The sequence below is a fragment of the Chiloscyllium punctatum genome, chromosome 13 (assembly GCF_047496795.1).
Source record: "Chiloscyllium punctatum isolate Juve2018m chromosome 13, sChiPun1.3, whole genome shotgun sequence".
Lineage (NCBI taxonomy): Eukaryota > Metazoa > Chordata > Chondrichthyes > Orectolobiformes > Hemiscylliidae > Chiloscyllium > Chiloscyllium punctatum.
The window spans coordinates 84,328,296-84,354,379 of NC_092751.1; the positions used below are offsets into that span (position 1 = coordinate 84,328,296).

The 26,084-nt window shown below is 45.3% G+C and overlaps 1 protein-coding gene across 1 annotated transcript in view; it reads right to left on the reverse strand.

Moving 5' to 3' along the window:
• LOC140484580 (uncharacterized) overlaps positions 1–26,084 on the reverse strand; it is a 62,923-nt gene that overhangs the window by 15,665 nt on the left and 21,174 nt on the right. The window contains exon 2 of the mRNA XM_072583034.1: positions 4,069–4,119. Coding sequence (XP_072439135.1) covers positions 4,069–4,119 — 51 coding nt within the window. The remainder of the gene's footprint in view (positions 1–4,068; positions 4,120–26,084) is intronic.

Here is a 26,084-nt window from a genome sequence, read left to right on the forward strand (position 1 = left end):
AAATTTTTGTTAAATTTAAAATTCACCATCTTTTGAACCTGAACATTCTCTGGATTAGTAGCCCAACAATAATACCAGTAGGCCAACATCTGGTGTGTTGAGTTTGTGAAGTGTATCCCACAATTTGACCCCTGCAGACCTGACCACCATTAGTGAGGTAAACAAAATTTGGGGGGGGTGGAGGAGGAGCTACAGAAAAGAATCACAGGAATGGCAAGTTCAGGGTGGGGAGCGGCAAAGGGGTTGGCAGGATTGTAGGACATTAACTCAACAACTATGTGGTCTGCAGCATAAGCACCCATCTATCCTTCCCACAGCGGCTACTCAATGTCAATGAGATGGCAGTGTTGGAGGCTGATTGTTTTCACCATTCGCCTACGATTCTCTACCAGGAGAATAAAGCATTGGGATTAAAACAAAATCAGCACACATTGTAATCTGCCGCAGGGATTTCAATCCCCGAGTATGCAAGATGATTGAGAACTGACGGGGCCCGCAGCCTGGTTTCTCCTAATCCAGAGAACCATCAAAGGCACAAGGTTCCAGTAGCAACTTCAAAAGGAGGTAGGCCGAAGTGGAAATCCAAAACCTTCAGGCCCAGGATGCTGACAGCATGGCAACCAATGGTGGTGTGATTAAAACCAGGGGGACAAGATACAGTGAGGCAGTGGCACATTGTGAGGTGGGGTGGGAGGAGAAAGGGGAATGTTAAAGGAAGACAAGTTAAAGGAAAGATCTCTTACGACTCCTGGTCAAACCACACAGTCACCAGTCAGTTTGTAGCCCACCTTACGAGCAACTAGGGCCGTGAGACACAAGTGCAGAAGAGATTCTGAGGGAAAGCTCCATCAGTGAGTTTGAAAATTGAGGCCCAAACCCAAGGTTTGGTTAGACAAAGCAGTTGTAGGATATTTTACGACATCTCTCTGTGAATTTTTTAAAAATTCATTCACAGGATGAAGAGTGTATCTGGCTAAGCCAGCATTTATCCCATCCTAATTACCCAGAGGGCAGTTAAGAGTCAACCACATTTCTGTGGGTGTGGAGTCACATGTAGGCCAGACTGGGTAAGGATGGCAGTTTCCTTCCCTAAAGGACATTAGTGAACCAGATGGGTTTTTCCAGCAATGATTTCATGGTTATCATTAGATGAATGATGACATTAGACACTTAATTCCAGATTTTTATTGAATTCAAATTTCACCATCTGTGATGGCCAGTTTAGAACCTGGATCCCCAAAACATTGCCTGGGACTCTAGAGTAATAACCCAGCAATAATATTACTAGGTCAATTCCTCCCCATTATAGTATTAAATTTAACTTTTTAAAAAGTGATTCTAGTTGGAATGCATAAAAAATACAGGTCCCTGAGCTAAGCAATGCGTCAACTTGTTCGTTGATACAAATCACCAGAGAATCTCCCTTAGGTTTTTGGACTCTTTTATCGTCAAAGTATAAAAGTTGGTTTGTTCTCTCACTAAATACAATAGCAATCCAACCTATTAGAAAGGGTCAGGCTGTAGTAAAGCCGTGGCCACTGCCAGTTTAATTCCCTCAGCACTTGCTCAATCACTCAATGCTGCTTTCAGAGAGAACAAAATTGCGATTTCATTTTCTCCCCCACCCTGTGACACAGAGGTAAGTAGCTGGTGATTTCAGCTTCCGGTCCTGAAGGCCTGGGAATGCAACAGTTGGGTATTTAGGCTCTGTCTGAAGTGGTTAGGCCTCAGGGGAGCAGGAAGAGGCCTGTGGTCAGACTTTGAGCCTCATGTGGGTTCTGTGCTGTACATTGTTAAGATCTAGGGCTTGCAAAAAGAAACCAGAAGGCTACAAACAAAAAACTATTAATAAATTTTAAACGAAAAAGGTCATGATACTGCATAATCCAGCGAAGGAAAGATAATTAGTGATGAGCTTCTGTTTGGATTTACCAGAATTAAAAGGAGTGTTATCGAAGAGCTTTGTGCTTTGTGAAGAAATGTTGTTTGGCCAAATGTCTTTTAAAGGTTTTAATCCAGAGACAGAGAAACTCTCAATTGAAGGTAATCTTCTGAATGATTCTAAACATTAAAAAGCATATGTTGAAGTAGCTGAATTATTGTGAATCGGATCAAACCATGAGCTGCAAAACTCAGCACCCTAGCACAATATACGAACCCCACATGACCAGAGATTTGTTTGCCTCTGAACTGTAGCAGCGCAGTGAGCAGCTAGAGACGAGCAGTGAACACTGCCCTTGATTGTCACACCCAAATCCAGGATCGAATTTTCCAAACGAAAGCCCATGTGGAAGTTGAGTCAGCTGTATTGGTGGTTCAAGGGAGATCGGAACAGAACAGCCAAGGTGTGTCAAGGCAAGCGAATGAGGGGTGTCTCCTGGAGGGTTATTGCCCACATTAAACAGTTGGGCAACAAAGGAATTGGGCCGTTAAAATGGTCACTGAAGCAAGACAGGCAAATGAAGTCAAGAGGTAGGCCAGGGTCTGGTTGAATTAGCTAAAAATACCGGGGATGCTGAATTAAATCTGAAATAAAAATAGAAAACGCTGGAGAAACTCGGCAGCATATGTGGAGAGAGAAATGGAGTTAACACTTAGAGTCTGATATGACTCTCCCTCAGGCATGATTAACTCGCCTTTTACTAGATTCCCCCTGAAGATGTGACTAGGGGGCTCTGTCAGTGTGTGCTTTGCAATCAAAACTGGAAAACGACTCGGCAACTCTTGCAGCTTCCAGAAACCATACTTCTCTGGGCTCGCTTCTTCATTAGTGGCAGCATTGATTAACTGGTTAATTGTTCCAAGTGCCAAGGACAGTATTAGTCAGCCATTATCTTAAATCCAAGCGAACACTGGTGTCATCCTCCTGTCATGTCAGTCAGTAGAACTTTAACCAGCGGCTGATGGGACTGAGGTTTTTAATCCAAGGAAACGTACCCCAGGACACGAGGAGCTCTTGTGGCTCAGTGGTAGTGCCCCTGTTTCCGAGTCCAGGAGATTCTGGTTCAAGACCCACCTGCTCCAGTGGTGTGTAATAACTGGTTGATTTAAAGTAATTATATTAAACAGGAGTACAGCTGCAACAGCAACAGTGATTTATAATTAAAGTACCTTAATTATTATCTAGCAGTTTGAAATATATCAGTTCTTGGGGTGCAGAGGTACTGTCCCTACCTCTGAGCCAGGAAGCCTGGTTTCAAGCTACCCCCATTTGCTCCAGAGGTGTGTAATGACATCCCTGAACAGTCTGGTTAGGGAAATGTCGATATCGCGTCTTGTATGGAGCTAATGCTTCAGTTATCAAGGCACTAGTAGAGCACATCTGGAGTACTGTGTACAGGACTGGTCTCCATATTCAAGGAAGGGTGTAAATAGGAGGGGCCATGTTTTCACACTGAAGGTGGTGCATGTATAGAATGAGCTGCCAGTGGAAGTGGTGGAGGCTGGTACAATTACAATGTTTAAAAGGCATCTGGATGGGTATATGAATAGGAAGGGTTTAGAGGGATATGGGCCAAGTGCTGGCAAACGGGATGAGGTGAGTTTCGGATATCTGGTCGGCATGGACGAGTTGGACTGAGGTTAGAGGCAGTTCAGAGAAGCTTTACTAGGTTAATACCTGGTATGGAATGGAATATCCAGTGATGAAAGGTTGGGCAGGTTAGGCCTGTATCTGGTGGAGTTTAGCAGGGGGAAGTGACTGATTGAAACAGGAGTTCCTTGGGATGGTGGAGAGTCCTGACAAGCAGGAGAATCAGAGCATCTCGAACTAGGGGGTCACTGTTAAATAATCAGAGGTCACCCACTTAAAACAGAGAATAGGCAATTTTGTTTGCTTGGAGTTTTACTGAAAGGTTGATGGAAGCAGAGTTCTCAACTATTTTTAAGACGAGGTGGGTAGATCCTTATTAAAAGGGTGAAAGGTCATCAAGGGGCTTGTCTGGAATGTGGATTTAAGGCCCAAATCAGTTCAATTGGGATCTTATTGAACGACAGAGCAGGCTTGAGGGGTGGAATGACCAACTGTATGTTCAATGGCAAGGCAGAAATCAGAAATTCAGGACATACCTTTGAGATGTTGCTGGAACGACTGGCAGAATGGCCCAGAGTCTTTTCATTCTGTAAAGGAAAGAAATAACGGTGTTATTTCTCCTCTTTAAGATGTTGCTGAGTCAAAGGTTCGCTGATGGAAACGGTGCCCTTCAAAGCCAGCTTGAGAGCTGACACACACCTGGAAAACCAAGCGAGAAACAAACAAAACCTGCATTTATGCAGCACCTACTACATGTCCCAAAGCTCGTCATTTGGTCACCATTCCTCTACGTCTTGTGTACACAGCAATCTTCTTTTATTTTCAGGGTGATAACAATCCGAGCAATTAGATTCAGTGATCTGGCATGAGGGATAAATATTGGCTGGAACTTCAAGGAGACCTTCCCTTCCCATTTAAGAAAAAAATGACGTCACAGGATTCTTTCCTGCTACCTCACAAGTTCCAGGGAGGCAGTGGCCTAGTAGTATTCTTGCTGGACTGTTAATCCAGACACTCAGCTAATTGTCTGGCATTTCTGGGTTCAAATCCCACCATAACAGATGGTGAAAATTAAATTCATTTTTTTAAAACTCTGGAATTAAGAGTCTAGTGATGACCGTGAAGCCATTGTCAATTGTCAGGAAAAGCCCATCTCTTTCAGGGAAGGGAACTGCCATCCTTACCTGGTCTGGCCTACGAAACGTAAACTCACATAGCAGCAGATTCAAAACTAGCTTCTTCCCCACTGTTATTACATTTGAGCAATGCTTAGATTCCCAACAGTATGGAAAACAGGCCATTAAGCCCAACAAGTCCACACTAACCCTCCAAAGAGCATCCTATGCAGACCCATCCTCCTACTCTATAACCCTACATTCCCCACAGCTAACCTGCACATGTTTGGGCTATGGAAGGAAACCAGAGCACCCAGCAGAAACCCACACAGACACAGGGAGAACGTGCAAACTCCATACAGACACCCAAGGGTGGAATCGAACCCAGGTCCCTGGCGCTGAGAGGCAGCAGTGCTAACCACTGAGCCACCATGCCTACATTCTGAATGGCCCTCTCAAATCTTAAGTATAATGTTTATCTTGCTCTCCATGCCCTTTCTCTGCACGGTGACACTGTATTCATCGCTCGGTTCTTTTAACCTACTGCATTTCTGGTCTGCCTGTACTGCACACAAAACAAAACTTTTCACTGTAAACAGGTACAATAAATCAAAATCATGTGACTCCAGACCAAAAGCAACATGGTTGACTCTTAACTACCCTCTATGGTTGGGCAAGAAATTCTGGCCTAGCCAGCGACACCCACATCCTGTGAATGAATGAATGAATGAATGAATTAAAAACAAAACGTGACAGGGAAATACTACTTCCTCTTTAGCAACCTTGATTTTGTTCAGCTCTCAAGTTCAGGGACTTGAACTCACAACCTTCTAAAGGCGGCTGCCCACTGAGCTGATCAATTGGTCACCTGGGGTTTGGATTCACTGCAGGTTAGAAAAACAAGAACGGATCTCACTGCAGTGTACAAACTTCCGACAGGGATGAACAGACAGGATCCAGGAACGATGTCTACTTTGGCCAGGGATGTCCAAGACAAAAGGTCTCAGGCTATGAAATAGTAATTTTGGATCGCAACAAGGAGAAAAGGTCTTCACTCAGAGGGTAGTGAATATTCCGGAATTAACCAGAAGGCTGTAGAAGTGAACTTTAAGAAATTGATACGGTTCTAGAATCTACAGACAGCAAGGAATTAAGCTGCATGACATGGGCTCAAAGGGCCGAATGGTCTGTTCCAGTCCTACTTTTGAATCAATGTGGGAAAAGGACATTTGGTCCATCGAGAGCGCACTGACCCTCCAAAAAGCATCCCACACAGATCCAGCCCCCAACCCTATCCTTGTAACCCTGCATTTCCCATGGGCATTCCACCTAGCCTGTACTCCCCTGGACAGTTAAGCACGGCCAATCCACTTAGCCTGCACACCTTTGAACTCATCTGTCAAGATTTTTACTTCTATCACCTTCGCCGTGTGTAATGAGCAACCAGTGATGCGTTTCACTCTGGGGTATAACGTTGAGGTTGGGGCCTAGGGATCTCATTTACCAAAGCCAACATTGCCCTCGTTGCCAGCCTTTGTTTAGTAGAAGCAGCCGTGTACCTGGCAACTCCCTGTACAGAATAACTCTCAGAGGCTAAATGAGGCAGGTAACTGTTTACCCAGTTTTCAACATGGCTGCCTTTGGAGTTTAAAGAGGAATGGAGACCTTGCAAAATCTTATTCATTCCCTGTGGCACGATCACTGTACTCAATACCTAGCCTTCACACACTCTTTAGTTGTCACCCTGCATTTCCCATGGCTAATCCACCTAACCTGCACACTATGAGATAATTTCCCTTTACCAATCCAACTAACCTTCACATTTTTGGATTGTGGGAGGAAACCCACACAGACACAGGGAGATGTGCAAACTCCATACAGGCAGTCGCCCAAGGCTGGAATCAAACCTGGATCCCTGGTACCATGAGGCAGCAATACTAACCACACAGAGTCACCATTCCACCCCTGCAGATCATCTGGGTTTTCTAGATTTCTAACTCGAGCCCTATGCGACAGAGGATTGTGAAACATGAATCTATTCTGGTGGAGGAAAACTCAAAAGGAGACTGAGCTCCAGCTGTCGGTGAAATAGGATAAAGCAGAGTCTGGTCCCAGCTTGGGTCCCAGCAGCCGAGCAGACCTCCCTCATTCATTGGCTGCTAAAAACCACAATGATTGGCTACCCAGCAGACTACAAAGGGCAGCTGGCCAATGCAGTGCGAGTAAACAGGGCGTGAGAATGGTTATCCATTGAGGGCATCCTATTCGGTGACCCAGAGGAAACGAAGAGGAATCTCTAAGCGACGGGATTCACAATTATTTGGTCCACCTACAACAATTATTCATATTTATGCTGCACCTGTAACGTACAAAACAATCCAAGCCAGGATCTTATCGGATTAATTAATGCCAAGCTAAAGGCAGGACTCTTGGCTGGAGAAGTGTGCCCACATTTAATGGTGGTGGTTCCACCGACCAGACAAATCCCATGGCAGCCATTTCCAGGGGCTCCGAGTTAGGCTTGTCAGGCCGTGAGCTGCCTGTCACCAGGCCTTGAAAAGGTGAATGGTCTATCTCCAAGCAGCAGGAGGTGCTGCAGGTGACAACCGAGCCAGGCGTGGGGAGTCAGGCGCGCAGAGGGCAGCCTCACTGCGGCGAGGAGATCAACCAGGTAAGTGCTGGTGGACCAGACAGGGTTAGCGTGAAGGGCGAGTGAGAACTCTTGAAGCAGGGGGAAGGATGGCATTTGCTGCCGGGGTGACATCAGTGGGCACCCAAGGCCTTGGCCCCCAAACACCACAGGACAATGCCAGCATGTCCCTGCACACATGGAGTGGAGCAGGCCTTGACTGGTAAAGGAGCAGCAGAGGTGGCAAAGAAATGCAAACCTTAAGTTGGTCATCTCAATCAGAAGACTCTGATTTGGTGGCAGGGAGAGGCTAATAAATGCAAACCCACAAATCAAGAGTGAGAGTAGGCCACTTGTTCTGCCATTCAACAAGATCATGGCTGGCTCAACTGTAGCCTCAACTCTACTTTCCCTTTGACTCCATTGACCAAGCGCTGCCTTAAACATATCCCAAGATTCTATCGCCCAGGAAAAAGTATTCTACAGACTCACGACCTTCTGACGGAAAAGATTTCTCCTTACATCCATCGAAAATGAGAGATTGTGTTCCAGTCTCAGCCCCTAATGCCAAACATAACTTCAGCATCCACCTGACTAAGTCCCTGAGGATCTCATCTGTTTCAACATCTTTCGACTGGATCTCTACCCCACCCCTTTCCACCCGGCCATTTACCTCCCCTGTTTCTGGGACTCTTCTAAAGGGACATTAATTAACTTTCAAGAATTCTAATTGTTGGGGAACAGAGATCATAAGGTTTCGGGAGGTCATTACATTGTCACCAACAGTGGGGCAAATAGAGAGCAGGAGTTGAACAAAGTTCCAAACAAGACCCTAAGTAGGACCAGGTTTATGTTGCACAAATCCGAGTGGACATATTCTGGGCGGTCTGACCGATATAGAAGCAGAATTAGGCCATTTGGCCCATCGGCATCATTCAATCACGGTTGATCTGTTTGCCAACCCCATCTCCTGCCTTCTCCCTTTGATCTCCTTACTAACAAGAGGATACTTGTTTGGCAATGCCCTTGCATTCACCCCATCAGCATCAGAGAAGCTAAGAATCAAATGCCGGCACTCTCAGTTTTAAGCCAAGGGGTTTTGAGAACAAGAAGGTTTCCTGTTGTTATCAGGGAAAGCAAATTCAAAAGGTTACTCTCAGCAATACCCGAATGAGCCATCTGCAGACTCCTGGACCTTCATGTACAATTCTGTCCACCAGGCACAAGTCAGGAGTGTGATGGAATGCTCCCCACTTGCCTAGATGGGTGCACCTCCAACAACGCTCAAGCAGCTAGACCCTATCCAGGACAAAGCAGCCCACTTAACTGGCACTACATCCACAAATATCCACTCCCTCCACTACTGATGCTCAAAAGTAACAGTGTGGACCATCAAGAAAATGCACTGCAGAAATTCACCAAAGATCCTTAGACAGCACATTCCAACACCACAACAACATCCACCTCAAAGGACAAAGGCAGCATATAGATGGGAACACTGCCAGCTCTCCAAGTTCCTCTACAAGACACTTACCATCCTAACTTGGAAATATATCACCATTCCTTCACTATTGCTGGGTCAAAGTCCTGAAATTCCCTCCCTAAGGGCAGTGTGGGTCAATCTACAGCACATGGACTGCAGTAGTTCAAGAAAGCAGTTCGCCAACACCTGCTCAAGGGAAACTAAGGACAGGCAATAAAAACGAGTGATGCCCATGCTCCATAAATAAATGAAAGGAAATTCTGGGATGGTCGACAACCCAAACTCTAACCTGCTCTTGTTGATTTTTGTCTGATATTTTTCATTTCAAATCAGTTAGCACCTTGGTCTACTGTATTTCTCAAGAATGATCACATTCCCTCTTCAGCCAGATACTTTATTCTAACACAATCAGAGTATTAAGTATTACTTCCTTCCGGACATCTTTATGTTTTCACCTTATTATTAGCAAATCACACTGTCGCTACAAATTACAATTCCATGGCTAGGGCCACTGTTATGTTCCATCAAGCTGAAACTTGGATGTAAAATGCATTGGTTTGTACATCGAACACTAATTTTCAAGCGTGAAATTTTAAAATCGAATTGTGCAGCAAAAACAATTGGAGGTGGTTCCTAATTGTCGAACGAATCGGGGGGAGAGGAACTCCAGGGCAGCTGTTGGGTATTTAATAGCCAATCTCTCAGGAGCATTCAATTTGCTGATCAGTGACTTCACCAGCAGGAACCACGCTGTAAGGACCTGTAGTCACTTCCATTATGTGAGTGGTTCACGGTACATTAGCTAGTAACACAGAAGCTGAACCTGAAATGATGTCTCAGTATTTTTATTGTTCAAACATATACAGGGGCAATTGTGTTGGCAAAAGCATTTAACACTAACGGTCATCTCCTAACTAGAACCACTAACTCTCCCCTGTAATTACTAACTCTAAACCCTCATCTCAACCACTAACCTCTCACCTTCACCCTCAACCACAAATTCCAAAAATCCCATCCTCAACCATTAACTCCAACCCTCATCCTTAACCATTGATCTCAAACCCTCACCCCAACCCTAAATTGCATCTTTAACCAGCGACCCATAACCCTCACCACTGACTCTCTATCTCTCCATCTGCCACTCCTCAGCCCATCCAACCAAGAGTGTGTTGTATTTTCAGATCACCTTCTTCACTGCCCACTATGCCCACAACTTTGATGCCATCTGGAATGAGAGAAAATGAATTACAGTAAAATTACAACATCACTGTCCCATTTGTAAAAGGATCTGGTGTGATTGAGGATTGGAGAGAGCCAGTGAGATTGAATGTTAGAGAAATCTAGTGATCTCAAAGACCAGGGAGGTTCTGATGAGATTGAGAGTCAAGGGGATCTAGTGAGATTGAAAATCAGGATGATCTGGTGAGATTGAGGGATCTTGAGAGACATCTCAGCGAGATTGAGTGCTGGAGGGATCTTGGTGAGATCAAGGGTGAAAGAGATCTCGGTGAGATTGAGGGTGAGAGGGATCCTGTGAATCATAGAGATGTACAGCATCGAAACAGACCCTTCGGTCCAACCTGTCCATGCCGACCAGATATCCCAACCCAATCTAGTCCCACCTGCCAGCACCCGGCCCATATCCCTCCAAACCCTTCCTATTCATATACTCATCCAGATGCCTCTTAAATGTTGCAATTGTACCAGCCTCCACCACTTCCTCTGGCAGCTCATTCCATCCCTGACACACTCCGATGTCCAGCAATACATGAATTCAACATCAAAGGCAGTAACTGCTAACTCTGTCAGTTAGCAATGCGGGTTTCTTTCTCTCTCTCTCCTGCACTGACCTCACTATTGAAGGGGAAAGAAATCTGGGTGAGATTGAGGGTAGCCAAATGTTGCTGAGTGCCTATGAGACTGTTCTAATGAGAATCCATTTATATAGCACCTCAATGCAAGTCGAACAGTCCACTGAAGAGTCAAATGACCACAATCCTGTCTGATGTGCCATTATTTTAAATGAGATATTAAACCAAGGCATCAAGGTGGAAATTATTGACAGAAGAATGGAGATGTTCTCTCAGACATTCTGATCAATATTTATCTCTCAAGCTAAAACTCACTAAAAACAGGTTATTCAGGCAATGCCTGTTGTGGGACCTCTGTGCACAAATTGGATCCAGCGTTCCCTATGTTTTATATAAACCACAAAACCACTGAATTGGTAACAAAGGGCAGAGATCTTGGGACATCATGAGGTCAAAGTAGTTCAGAGAAGATTCACTCGACTCATTCCTGGGATACATGTCATTTCTTATCAAGATTGATTAATCTACCTGTTTCCCTTGGAGTTCAGGATAACATGCTAGGGTTTTCAAATTATAAATGCTGAGGGGGCACGGGCTGGGTAGATACAGGGAAAATGTAGGAGAGACTTAAAAAGAGGGGACATGACCTAATAATAAAAGGTTGGCTCTTTGAAAGAGAGATGAGGAGTTTTTTTTAAATCTCAGAGCTGTTAAATATGGAACTGCTAAAAAACAATGGAGGCTGAGTTTTGAATTTATTCAAGGCTGAGATAGATAGGTTTCCGATAACCGATAAAGGGAGTCAAGGCTTTCAGACAGAAAAGTGCAGCTGAGTCCACAAGCAGATCAGCCATGATCTCATCAAATGATAGAGCTGGCTTGACTGGTCGAATGTCCGACTCTAGCTTCTATGTTCATAAAAAGACTACTATGGTTGCAAGTCTTTCTTTTGGGATCAGCAAGTGGTGAGTGGGGCAAGTCAACACTGGTGCACGTGCACAAAAGATCATTTATACAGATTCTGAAATACCTCCATGCAGGCACACTACAATCGCAAGTTTAGAATTATATTTCACGCTGATCTTCTCCCGGCCAGGCATCATCTGCTGGCAAATACTAACTGCACGGAAATGTACAAAACAGACCATTCAACCCAATGAGTCCACGTTGTATTGATACTCGACACAAGCCTTCTCCTCCCACTCTCTCACCTTCTAACATTTCCATCCTCTCTCTCTCTCCCCCTCGTGTACTAACAATGCTCTTTTTAAAGGCTTCAATATTGCTGGACAAGCAAAACTGTGGTTCCAAGTGTAACAATCAAAGACTTGAGGCTGACACAACTTGAAAATCACTCTGTCCAAGACGGAGGGGTTAAGAGTTGAAAGTGCAGCCGCAAACAAAACATCAAAGGGATTAGGTATTTCCCTTTCACATCGTTGGGGGGGGGGGGGAAGGTATAAATCGGGAACAGAACCATATCCTATGTAGAGTCAATTGGAATGACCACCCAGGACTTTGGTGAGGGAGAGGCATGGGTGGTTGGATTTGCTGGAAGCATTGGCGTTTAGGAGGAACTGGAGACCTCTGGAGGGGAATGGAGAGGAGGGGAGCAGAGTAATCTTTGAACAGGTGAGAGTAGCATTGTATGATTTGCTCAAGGGGACGGTGTGACACCTCCCCAAAGCAGCTCTGATAGAAAGCGTTGAATGCATGTACTGTATATGAATGTTCCCGTTTCGTTAAAATGCTCCTTTTTTCTGTTCTTTCATGGAATGTGGGCATCACTTGCATTTATTGCCAATCCTTAATTGCCCTTGAATAGAGTTACTGCCCTTATTGCAGTGTAGGCCAGACGGGGTAAGGAAGGCAGATTTCCTTCCTTAAAAAAAGAGATCAGTGGATCAGGTGAGCATTTACAACAGATCAACATTACGGAGACTAGTTTTCAATTCCAGAATTGTCAATTGAATTTAAATTTGTCTAAATGGTACTCAAATCCATCGTCTCCAGAGCACTAGCCTGGATTATTGACCCAGTGACATGACCACTACGCCCCTGCATTTGTAAAACAAAACAAAACAGAAAACATGATAAATATTCAGCGGTCTGATGAAATGGCATTAAACTGAAAGGCTGTCTCAGCATCCATCACCACAGATGCCTCTGGAACTGTAAAGTGCTTCAACCACAATCTTTATTACGATGCATTAGAAATTCCTGTTACCAACCTCACGGGATTCTGAAAGAGACTGCAGGACATAACTGTGTGCAAGAGCTGCAGCTAGGTTAAGAATATTGCGTTCATTTCAATTTATGTTTTTGAACACATTTGATTTTTAGTTGTACCTGCATGGCTCAGAAGATTCACTCAAGTGGATAAACGGACACTGCAAGTAGATTATTTTCATTATTTGTTTGTGGACGTCGCTGGATAGGCCAGCATTTATTGCCCTAAAAAGGTGGTGGTGAGCTGCCTCTTGAACTGCAGCAGTCCGTGCTCTGTAAGTTTACCCACAATGCCCTTAGGGAAGGAATTCCAGGATTTTAACCCAGCAACAGGGAAGGAGCACAATATATCCCCAAGTCAAAAATGGTGATTGTCTTCGAGAGGAACTTGGTGGTGTTCCATGTAACTACTGCCCCTGTCCTTCTAAATGGAAGTGGCCATGGGTTTGGAAGGTGCTGTCTCAGGACCTTTGATGAATTTCTGGAGTGCATCCTGTAGGTTGTGCACACTGCTGTTACTGAGGGTCAGGGGAGGGAATGGATGTTTGTGAACATCATGCCAATTAATCTGCTATTCCACATGGTGTCGAGCTTCCTGTGTGTTGTTGGAGCTGCACCAATCCAGGCAAGTGGGGAGTATTCCATCACACTCCTGGTCTGTCTTGTAGATGATGGAGACAGGCTTTTTGGGGGGTGGTCAAAGTAAGATAAATGGCCATGCTCGCAAGAGGGTTCATGTACAGGTGCAGAGTTACCTTGCTGCGATTGTACAGGGCTTTGGTGAGACTATTAGGTGCAATTTTAGCTTCACTACCTGGAGGAAGGATGCTCTGGTTATGGAGGGGAGTGCAACAAAGGTTTACCAAACTGATTCCTGGGATGGCAGGACTGACATATGAAGAGAGAGAGTGGATCGGTTAGGACTATATTCACTGGAGTTTAGGAGAATGAGGAGGGATTTCATAGCTATAAAATTTTAACAGGACTCAACAGGGTTAGGATAGAAAGGATGTTCCCAATGACCAGGAAATCTGGAATAACAGGTCATTGTATAAGGACATGAAGTAGGTCATTTAGGACAGAAATGAAGAGTAATATCTTCACCCAGAAAGTCACGAGGCTGTGGAATTCTCCACAAAGTATTTGAGGCCAAAGAAGGAGTTAGATATTGTTCTTACAGCTAAAGGGATCAAAGGGTATGGGGAGAAAGTGAGCTGAAAATGTGTTGCTGGAAAAGCGCAGCAGGTCAGGCAGCATCCAAGGAGCGGGAGAATCGACGTTTCGGGCATGAGCCCTTCTTCAGGAATGAGGACAGGGTACAGAGTTAGATGATTAATTGTGATCATATTGAATGGGGTAGCAGGCTCAAAAGGACCGAGTGGCCCATTCTGGCTCCTATTTTGTATGTTTCAGTGTGCTGCACCAGCACGTTAATTCTCTGTGACTTATGAGCAAGGACACTTCAGAATCTCATTTAAGAAACAGTTATACTTTTCATTGTGTACAGCCTCACACTTCTCCACATCAAATGCCATCTGCAAGCTTCACACCCACCCCATTCAGTCCATCCAAGTCCCCGTGAAGACTCCTTGCAACATCTCATTACACACGTTCCCATCTCGTTTTGGGTCACTCCCATCTCCCATGAAGGGAGGTCCTTCAATGTTTCAGGGCACTCTTTGTCATTGCAAGTCCCACATTCAAGAAGTCACAGAATAGTAAAGCACAAAACAAAGGCATTGAGTTGATCGAGTGTGGACTTGGCTCTTTCAAACTGCACCCATCTCTGTGGGAGACAGAAAAATAGCTCCTGATTGGATTCATTTTAAATTGACTGCTCCCTCATTCTGGTCTCCCTGGCAAAAGGAATCAGGTCTATGATTTTAAGTGCCAGTGTGATACCAGGTAAGTAAGGTGGATTATATCAAATTGCACTTCCCTTCAAACTCCCCAGAAAGCAGGACTCAAGGTTCATTGCACCTTTTCCGAATAGACAAATGCAAAAAGCACACATGGTAAATTCACCATGACTAATCATAGCCGATGTCCAACCAATAATTACTTTTCTTATGGAATAATTAGATTAGTATGGAAACAGGCCCTTCAGCCCAACAAGTCCATGCCAACCCTCCGAAGAGTTACCCACCCAAACCCATTTCCCTCCTCTAAACTTACCCCTGACTAATACACCTAACACTATGAGCAATCTAGCATAGCCAATTCACCTGACCTGCACATCTTTGGACCGTGAGAGGAAACTGGAGCAACCCCACGCAGATACGGGGAGAATGTGCAAACTCCACACAGTCACCCGAGGCTGGAATCGAACCTGGGCCCCTGGTGCTGTGAGGCAGCAGTGCTAACCACTGAGCCACTGTGCCACCCCTAATTATTGCTGTTCCTTTTGAAGTCTGATATTCTTGCTTCCTGTTTATAATATATAAAAGAAAAAAAGCTATGAAAGCACATTTGCTTCATCCAGCAATACTTTGTAAAAAATGCACAAGCTTGGACGGTACTCCAGTTGATGTTGAACGAGTGTTATTTCTAGGTTCATCAAAACACCTTTGGTGTTGTACTGTATACTTCCATTTTTACAACCTGTATGAGTTTATAACTGCCTTCTCTGCCTGGTCTACCATGTTCAACACTGACTTTCAAAAGGATCTTCATCCTTGTATTTATCATTGCTTAAATTGACAAGACAGGAAATAGGTAAGACCATAAGAGCTTATGCTAAAGGAGCAGAATAAGGCCATTCGGCCCATTGACTCTGCTCTGCCATTCGATCATGGCTGATGTTTCTTAACTCCATGCTCCTTCCCTTTTTCCCATCACCCTTGATAAAGGTTACAGGGATAAGGGAAGAAAGACAACAGGGGACCAAGGGAATGCTGGGATAGGAGAATGGTTAGAAACATGGTGAAGGAAGTTCTGAAAAGGGTCGCCTAAAAGGCTGATGGTCGACAACTCAAGTGAAATGTTGACCCAAAAAAAAAGGATGGATGCAGTGCATGAAGACAACAGCCTGTCCTAATATCAGGAATTGCGAGCCGAGGACCTTCTGAAAATAAAATAGACGATCTCGCACCATCCACAGTAAACTGCCCATATACAGAAAATCCCACCCAGCCTCCTGATCACCAGGGTGGCCCTCTCACCTCCAACTCAGAGGTTCATGGGTTGTTCAGAGTTGACAAGACATACAGTGGTCTCCTCTACATCGGGGAGGTAGGACACCAACTCATGGAACATTTCAGGGAACATCTCTGGGACACACGCACCAAACAACCCCACCACCTTGTGGCCAACCACTTCAAATCCCCTTCCCACTCCGCCAAGGACATGCAAGTCCTGGGCCTCCTCCACCGCCAAATCCAAGCCACCTGACGCCTGGAGGAAGAACACTCCATCTTGGGACCTTCCAACCCCATGGCATCAACATCAACTTCACCATTTTCCCATCTCCCCTCCCTGGACCTCATCCCAGAACCAACCCTCCAACTTGGCACTGCCCTCTTTAACTATCCAACCTATCCATCTTCCTTCCCAGCTATCCGCTCCACACTCCCCTCCGACCTATCTACCTATCGCCTTCCCAGCTACCTCTACCCACCCCTACCCTCCTATTTATCTCTCAGCCTCCTTTCCCCACACCACCCCCACATTCCTGATGATGGGCTTATACCTGGAAATGTCAACTCTCCTGCTCCTCAGATGCTGCCTAACCTGCTGTGCTTTTCCAGCACCACAATTTTCAAGTTATACAATCTGATAACTCACAGCAATGCTAAGGAAGACATTAGGAGACTTTTAGAATTCTGCATTCAATTCTGGTTAACGTTCTATAGGTAGGATGCCATTAAACGTGAAAGGGTGCAGAAAATATTTACAAGGATGTTACTGGCACTGGAGAGTTTGGGCTATAGGGAGAGGCTGGATAGGCTGCAGCTATTTTGTCTGGAGCTTCGATAACTGATGGGTGACCATATACACGTTAGCACTGCTGCCTCATAGCATCAGAGACCTGGGTTCAATTCCCACCTCGGGCAACTGTCTGTGTGGAGTTTGCACATTCTCCCAGTGTCTGTGTGGGTTTCCTCCGGGTGCTCCGGTTTCCTCCCACAGTCCAAAGATGTGCAGGTTAGGTGAATTGGCCATGCTACATTGTCAGTACTGTTAGGTGAAGGGGTAAATGTAGGGGAATGGGTCTGGGCGGATTGCTCTTTGGAGGGTCAGTATGGACTTGTTGGGCCGAAGGGCCTGTTTGCACACTGTAAGCAATCTAATCTAATCTGTAAAATCATGAAGGGCATAGGCAAGGTGAATTTCCTAGGTTGGGGGAGTCCAAAAGTAAACGGCATAGGTTTAAGGTGAGAAAGGAAAGATTGAGAAAGGATGTGAGGTGTAACTTATTAATGCAGAGGGTAGTGTGTGTCTGGAATGAGATGCCAGAGGAAGTGGTAGAGGTGGGTACACTTACAACATTTAAAAAACTGGATGGGTACATGAATGGGTTTTGAGGGATATGGGCCAAATGTAGGGACTAGATTAGGTTGGGAAAACGTGAGGACTGCAGACTGGAGATCAGAGTCAAAAAGTGTGGTCCTGGAAAAGCACAGCAGGTCAGGCTTAAGCCCTTCAAGTTTAGGAAAAAAACCTGGTCAGCATGGACGGAAGAGTCTGTTTCTGTGTTGTACGACCCCAGCATGTTAAGAATCCATAGCAGCACCGTGCCAAAGAACAGGGAAGTTCACACAGGGTTTCTGCATAACCTTCAGCCCTCACTCAGTGTCGTCACTGAGACACATCGTCACATAGCTTCCAGCTCACTAGCCCCAAGTTTTGAAATCATCCTCATTTCTGATGAAGGGCTTTTGCCCAAAACGTCGATTTTCCTGCTCCTCAGATGCTGCCTGACCTGCTGTGCTTTTCCAGCACCACTCTAATCTTGACTCTGATCTCCAGCATCTGCAGTACCCTCTTTCATCAAACTTTGAAATTCCCACCCTCATGTCTCTCCCTCTCTATTCTCCAGAAAGACACTCTCAGATTTCTCTCTTCAAATCAAGCCTCTTCTCAACTTCTCTCATATGGTTCGGTCATCATCATCCTGAATTGAATTGAATTGAATTTATTGTCACATGTCCCGAGGCACAGTGAAAAGATTTGTCTTGCAAACAATACAGGCAGATCAGAGAGTTAGGTAGCATCAATAAGTAAATAAGAGGCAAACAGCAGCAAAAACAAAAAACACAGGTACAGGCAAATGTTAAGAGCTTGTGAGTCCATTCAGCATTTTGGAATGAGATGCCAGAGGGAGTGGTAGAGGTGGGTACATTTACAACATTTAAAAAAACATCGGGATGGGTACATGAATAGGAAGGGTTTTGAGGGATATCGGCCAAAGGCTGGCAAATGTGATGTTTGACTGCCTTGGAAGTGCTCTATAAATGCAAGTTGATGTTATAACTGCATTGTTCGAATTCACTGCGATCTTTAAAAAAAAGTGTAGAGGATCATGGCGTTGCTAGCCATGATTGTCCACCTTTGTTGAGCTGCCTTCCTGACCTGCCAGACTCCTTGCCTTGCAGCTACAGCCCACAGTGCTGTCAGGGAAGGGGATTCCAGGATTTTGACCCCGTGACACTGAAGGCACGGTGATATTATTTCCAAGTCAGGATGGTAAGTGGCGTGAAGGGTGTGTGTGGTGTCCCCATGTACCTACTGCCCTGGTCCTTCAACAGTGACTACATTTCAATGTAGTGCTTCACGGAATGTAAAACGTTCCAGGATTGACTGGGGTCACGGAAGGTGCTATACAAATACAAGTTCGTGCTTTCGGGAGACACACTTTCTCTTATTGAGAAAGTAGTCAGAGTCCTACACACAGAGACAGGCCCTTTGGCCCAAACTGACCCATACTGACCAAAATGGCCATCCACACTTACCCCATTTCCCTGCACTTGGCCCATACCCTTATAAACTTTTCCTATCTATGCATTTGTCCAAATTCCTTTTAAATGTTGTTAATGCACCTGCCTCAACCACTTCCGCTGGCAGCTCATTCCATATGCGTACCACCCTCTGTGTAAAAAAGTTGCCCCTCAGGTTCCCTTTTATTCTTTCCCCTCTCGCCATGTCTCAGCCCACTTCCCCAGGTGACCAAGGTCCTGCTGCAATTCCTGATAACCTTCCTCACTGTCCACAATACCGCCTATTTCAGTGTCATCTGCAAACTTACTGATCATGCCTTGTACATTCTCATCCAAATCATTGGTATAGATAACAAACAGCAATGGACCCAGCACCGACCCCTGAGGCACTCCACTAGTCACAGACCTCCAGTCTAACAAGCATCCTTTCACTCTGCTTCCTACCATCAAGCCAGTTGTGTATCCAATTTGCCACTCCACCTGGATTCCATGCAATCTAACCTACCAGAACAGCTCGTCATGGGAGTCCAGAACTAGAGGGCACAGGTTAAGGGTGAGAGGGGAAAGACATAAGAGAGATCTAAGGGGCAACCTTTTCACGCAGAGGGTGGCACGTGTATGGAATGAGCTGCCAGAGGAAGTGGTGGAGGCTGGTACAATTGCAACATTTAAAAAGGCAGTTGGATGGGTATATGAATAGGAAGGGTTTGGAGGGATATGGGTCGGGTGCTGGCAGGTGGGACTAGATTGGGTTGGCATATCTGGTCAGCATGGACGGGTTATGACTCCATGTGGAACCTTATCAAAGGCCTTACTGACATCCACATAGACTACGCCTACCGCCCTGCCCTCATCAATGTCTCTGGCCACTTCTAACAAATTTGTGAGGCTTGATCTCCCACACACAAAGCCATGCTGATTATTCCTAATCACAGTCTTTCCAAATGGATGTATATCTTACCTCTTAAAATCTTCCCAAGTAACTTTCCGACCACAGATGTTGGGTTTACTGGTCTATAGTTCCCAGGTTTTTCATTGCAGATCTTCTTGAATAATGCTACATTTGCTACCCTCCAGTCTTCCAGGGCCTCACCTGTGGCTAACGACGATGCAAAAATATCAGCCAAAGCCCCGCAATTTCTTCTATAGCCTCTTGTAGTGTTCTTGGATATATCTGGTCAGGACTAGGAGATTTATCCACCTTCATATACTCTAACATCCCCAACACCTCATCTACTGGGATATGGACTGTCCCCAAGACATCACCACTAACTTCATTGTTGTCAAAGCCTTACACACTTCAATAAGGGGTTATATGTACAGATGTATGTAAACTGTACCACTTTCTCTCACAATGTACAAACTGGGTAGCCCATCATACCAGGAAAAGACAGTGGATTGCCTACTAATTGGCAGCTCTCTTTGTGCCACGGTATAGCCCATACTCTGGGTTTTGACACAAAAGCAGCCCGTAACACTCATCGTGTTAACGTGAGCATTGCAGTTCTCTCTTTTGGCAATGAATCTGGAACAAGTCACAAAGGAAATCATCTATGCGACAGTTGCTAGGAAACCATGAATCTCAGGAGCATGTATGAGTGATCACTGCACAGCACAAAGCTGCTGACAGCTCTATCAGTTTACCTTTACACTCACCTTTCGAACCAAAAAAAAATGAATCACAAGACCGGAGAGTTTCCAGCAATACAAACATCGTTTCTGCCTCCAAATCTCTCCTGCAGCTTCTGGTTTGCAAAAAGAGGTTTTGTTTTCGGGGGTGGGATGAATCAGACACCTTCAATGCGAGGCCTATTTGCCCAGGCTTCATTTGTGGGCAATAAACAAGCTGTTTGACCACAATCACTAAACCGTGAGCTACCCTCTAGCACGCTCTTCCTGCCCCAACACCACCTGTTTTTGCTTCCAAGTTCCCGCCCGACAGGGAGGACTTGGGACAGGAAGGTTTGTGGTTTATCTAATTCATTCCTAAACAACGAAGGAGTGTCACTCAACCCAGAACGCGAACTCCGACTTCTCTCCACAGATGCTGTTCGACCTGCTGAGCTTTTCCAGCAGTTTCTGATTTACAGCATCCGCGGTTCGTTCGGTTTCCATTCAGAAGAGAAAAGGAGTGTGATCTTTCTGATTGTACAATTCGTTCCCAAACGATGCTGAGTGGTCGCCGACCAGAATGAATTAAAAGGGGAAAGAACGAGAAGGAGAAAAAAAAAGACAATAAGGCAGGCTTACGCTTGAATAGCGCCTTTTGTGACAGCGTGTGCCAAAATGCTCAACAGCAAACTGAACACCTGCAACTGCTGTACTGTCTGACACCGGGTGCTGATTTGTGCACAGCAAGATTCCACAAACAGCATCTCGATCTCACCAAATAAGTCAGCTCCAGCTCTGCGATCTGAGGAATAATATGAGGCAGGGAACTCCTCTCTCATCATTGAACAATGGTAAAAGATCCTCTACCCAAAAGGATACCCAGTTTAACATCTCATCTAACAAACGGCATCTACCTGAGGGGACATGAACAACATTGGGTGGCAGGGTAGGCAGTGGGCCTCTGGAGTGGAGTTTGACGCTATGAACTGCTGAATGTTAAGGCTTCCAACTGAAGGTTGGGCGATGCCATAGCAATGGTGTGTCTGAGGGGCAGGAAAATAGCTGCAGATCCACCTTTGGCTAAGGAGATTCCAGCTTCATGGAATCTGGACTGGGTTCCACAATTCCCAGCAGATTCCAGGTTTGGAATTGTGGAACCCAGTCAAAATTCCGTGAACCTGGAATCAGCTCAGAATTGTGGAACCCAGTTAAGATTCCATGAATTCCTGCAGAATAGCAGCAGGAGCTTGGATTAGAGTACATTCCCTACAGTATGGAAGTAGGCCCTTCAGCCCAACAAGTCCACATCAACCCTCCAAAGAGTAACTTACCTAGAGCCATTCCCCCTACCCTATATTTACCCCTGACTAATGCAGCTAACACTATGGGCAATTTAGCTTGGCCAATTCACCAATTTGGATTGTGGGAGGAAACCGGAGCACCCGAGGAAACCCACACAAACATGGGGAGAACATACAACCTCCACACAAACAGTCACTTGAGGCGAGTACTGAACCAGGATCCCTGGAACTGTGAGGCAGCAGTGCCAACCACTGAGCCGCAGTGCCACCCGTGGTGAGGTGAGAGAGAACATAGTCCATCTGTTCGCTAAACAGGAGTCAAGCTGGCTCCTCAGTGCTGCAGACGCGCTCTCCAAGAATGAGTCAGGGTTTCAAAGGACAAATCACTTCGAGTAGGAGACTGGGTGATCTTCCAGTTTCATCAGGGGTGCCGGAGTTCGAGCCCAATGTGGACTAGTGGGTAGAGGGTTCCTCTGTAAATGGACTGTAGACACTCTGCAAAATGCAAAATAAATTCACTGCAAAAATGGAAGTGGCAGCTTAGTTAAGTCTCCAGCTTAGTCCAATCTGTCAGGAGAAATTAACAACATGGCACATGTCCCTTTCTGTTGACCTGAGCAACTAGGCTAAACAAGTCTCAAATGTGTTCTTAGGATATCCCTATAGGTTGGGCCCGATGGAAGAGGCTATTGAGGTGAAGTAGGGACTAGCTGCAGGACAGTAGCGGCCCGGACAGTTCGGGAAGATTTACTAATCTGCAGCTTCTCTTGTCAGTCAAAGCTTTACAGATTAGGCTCTGAGGTTTAGGCGTGTAGGAGGCGACTTAACCGAAACATAGAAGACCCTGAGGGACCTTGACAAGGGAAACGTGCAGAGGATGCATTGTCTTGTGTGAGAATCTAGGAAAAGCCTATCCATCCTATCCTCATCAAGACATCCTACCCATTTTCTATGCATCGGTCCAAGTAAACTTCTCTGAACTGCTTCCAACACATCTTTTTTATTTATTCATGGGGTCAGGGTATCGCTGACTAGGCCAATATTTATTGCCCCTCCTGAATTGCCCAGAGGGCAGCTAAGAGTGCTGTGAGTCTGGAGTCACACTTATGCCAGACCAATTTCCCTCCCGAAAGGGTATCAGTGAGCCAGATAGATTTTTCCTATTGACAATGGAGTCATCATTAAACTCTTAATTTCAGATGTTTTATTGAATTTAAATTCCATTATCTGCCATGGTAGGATTTGAACCCAGGTCCCCAGAACATTACCTGGGTCTCTGGATTAACAGTCCAGAGACTCCCCATTTGCAACCTTCCTTAAATTAGTAATCCAATATCGTCCACAGTAAAGCAGTCTTACCAGTGCTCTGTATAACTGAAGCATAACCCTACATTTACATCCAATTCCCCTCATAATAAGTGATAGCAGCAGTCTAAATTTAAAGAGAGTGATGGCCACATCTGTCAGTGCATCCACGTACACACTGCAGCCAGAGTGAGACTGAGGGTAGTGGAGGAAATGGACATCGGCAGGAAGTAGATGTCCACAGTGGCAGACGGGCAACCAATCAGATGAGACTACATTGCCCTGAATGGTGTCAAGCTTCTCAAGTATTTTTTTTTTACATCTCCACCTTCCTGCAAGCCTCCTGACCCGTGCCTGGTGATGTGAAGGGGACAGGCTATGGGGAGACAGAAGCTCAGCTTCTCACTGCAGAATAGCCCAACCTCTGACTGACGGACGGACGAATTATGAAGAGTGGGCCATTCGGGTCCTTCAAGCCTACCCCGCCAATCAACATCTTCACTGCTGAGGGGATGACCTGAAGAAGGGCTCATGCCCGAAACGTCGATTCTCCTGCTCCTTGGATGCTGCCTGACCTGCTGCGCTTTTCCAGCAACACATTTTCAGCGTTTTTGCTGCCGATCCAACCATGGCCTCAACTCTACTTTCCACCTACCCCTGGTTAACTTTTGATCCTCTGGAACTGTTCAGTTGCAGCCACACAATCACAAGCAAAAAAAACCAGAAATTGCTGGAAAAGCTCAGCAGGTCTGGCAGCATCTGTGGAAAGAAATCAGAGTTTTGGGTTAAGTGACGCTTCCTCAGACCATTTATAATGGTTAGTCCATTTTCACCTTAAGATCAACAGAAACCCCAGGACATTATGAACAACGAACATCAAGAGGCCATTTAACCCTTGAAGCCTGTTCTGCCATTCGGCTGATCAAATTTTACCCTCAACTTGATATTCCTGTGTAACCCCTATAATCTTTCCTCCCCTTGGTAATCAAGAATCCAACTGCATCTGCCTTCAAAATATTTAAAGATTCTGCGTCCACTGGCTTTTGAGGACGGGAATTCCAAACTCAAACTCTGAAAGGAGAAAAGAAATCTCAGTCTTAAATGGCGATCTGTTATTTTTAAACGATGACCCCCTAGTTCTTGTTCTTTCACACGAGGAGACATCTTTTCCTGAACTCCTTTAGGATCTTATATGCTTCAATTAACTCACCTCTGACTCTTCTAAACTCCAAAGGATAGAGACCTAGCCTGTCTAGTCATTCCTCATCTACTCATTATTAGTCACATAAACCTTCTGTGAACAGCTTCCAATGCATTAAGATTCTTCCATTAAGTATGGTGCTGCACACAATCATCTAGATGCAATCTCAAAGTTGCCCTGTATAACTGAATCATAACCATCCTACTCTTGCGTTCAATCCCTCTCACAATAAACCACAACATTCTATGAGATTTCCTGATTACTTGTTGTTGCAGAGCGTGGTGCTGGAAAAAAAACACAGCAGGTCAGGCAGCATCCAAGGAGCAGGAGAATCGACATTTCGGGCATATGCCCTTCCTCAGGATTACATGCTGCACCTGCACACTAACCTTCATGTACTAGGACATCCAGATCTATCTGCATCTCAGAGCTCAAAATCTTCACCATTTTAATAATATGCTTCTTTCTTCCAAAGTGGACATACTTTCCCACATCGTGCTCCATTCACCAGATCTTTGCTCACTCTTAATTGATTGCAGGCTCTTTATCTCGTCTTCACAATTCATTTTCCAACCTGCCTTTACCAGTGGGGCACTCAGGTTATATCGCTGATATTGAGGGGGAGATACCCTTTTTGTCTTACAAATGCATCCTTGTGATGCGATATTGCAAGCTATGTCAGCATTTTTGCCCACCCCTAGTTCAAGAACCTATCTTCTTTAACTGCTGCAGTCCATAGGGGTCTTGGAGATATTTTGAGGAGGGGTGGTTAGTGATCTTCACTCAAGCATTCACTTCAGATATCTGCAATGTCAAGGTACATGCCAAAGTATCCTGCTTGATCCCAGGTGGGACTAGAAGGCAACATGTTAGGATCACTATTTCCAAAGGGAGCTCTAACTGAGGTACCTCGAACTACTCAAGGGGACCCAGCCTTGCTCAGATGAGGCATGGCACTCATCCACTGATTCAATCAACAAGCACATCGACCTGGACCCAATATACCGACCACTGCAGCGGACAGCTGGAACTGACAACCAGAAGCAGCAGGTTCAAACCACTACAAATGCCGGAGGAAAGATCACAGAAGCGCTTCACAGGAGGCTCCCAAGCACTGAGGATGTCACCTAGACAGGGGACGAAACGTCTGCAACACAAATTCCCAGCTCGGCGAACAGAACCACAACAATGAGCACCCGAGCTACAAATCTTCACAAAAACCTTGAACTTGCTCAGTCTCTAAATCTGGCCCCTGCAGCAGTTGGCTTTACAGGTTTTAAAACAAAAACAAAATCTCCTCAAACCCCTTTCTACTCTCTCCCCCATCCACAGCATCCACCAAACCCCAGCTCCTACTGTTCCCAGTATGTTTGTAGAGATGTCACTGACAGGAAAGCACTAAACTTTGGGCCAACACTTTTCTGGAAGCCATTATCAGACAGTTATGGTCTGACAGCACATGTGCACAAGGCCTGCAGTCAGTCCCACCTCCTGAAGCTCCACTGGTTAGCCTGTTACGCTGCGTCTGATGTCACAGAGTTGCCCTTCACTGGGTACAAACAGCAGCGAGGTCAGAGTTATGCAGGGAAAGATAAGGATGGAGAAATGGTCTGAAACCCGAAAAGCTAGCCAGAGGAATGTTGAAGACACATATTGAGAAGCATGTTGAGTAGACCCACCAATATTAAATAGTACATTAGGTAGAACATTCTTTCAATAATGCAACAGTACACATTACAGCTCACAATGCATTGACTTGGCAAGGCTATGGTGTATGGAACCTCAGGCTAATGCTCAGAGGACCTGAGGTCAACCCCTACTGTGGCAGATGGTGAAATGTGAACTCAAAAAAAAACAAAAACTGGTCTAAAACATGACCATGTAATCATTGCCAATTGTCGTAAAAACTCACCTAGTTCACTCATGATGCT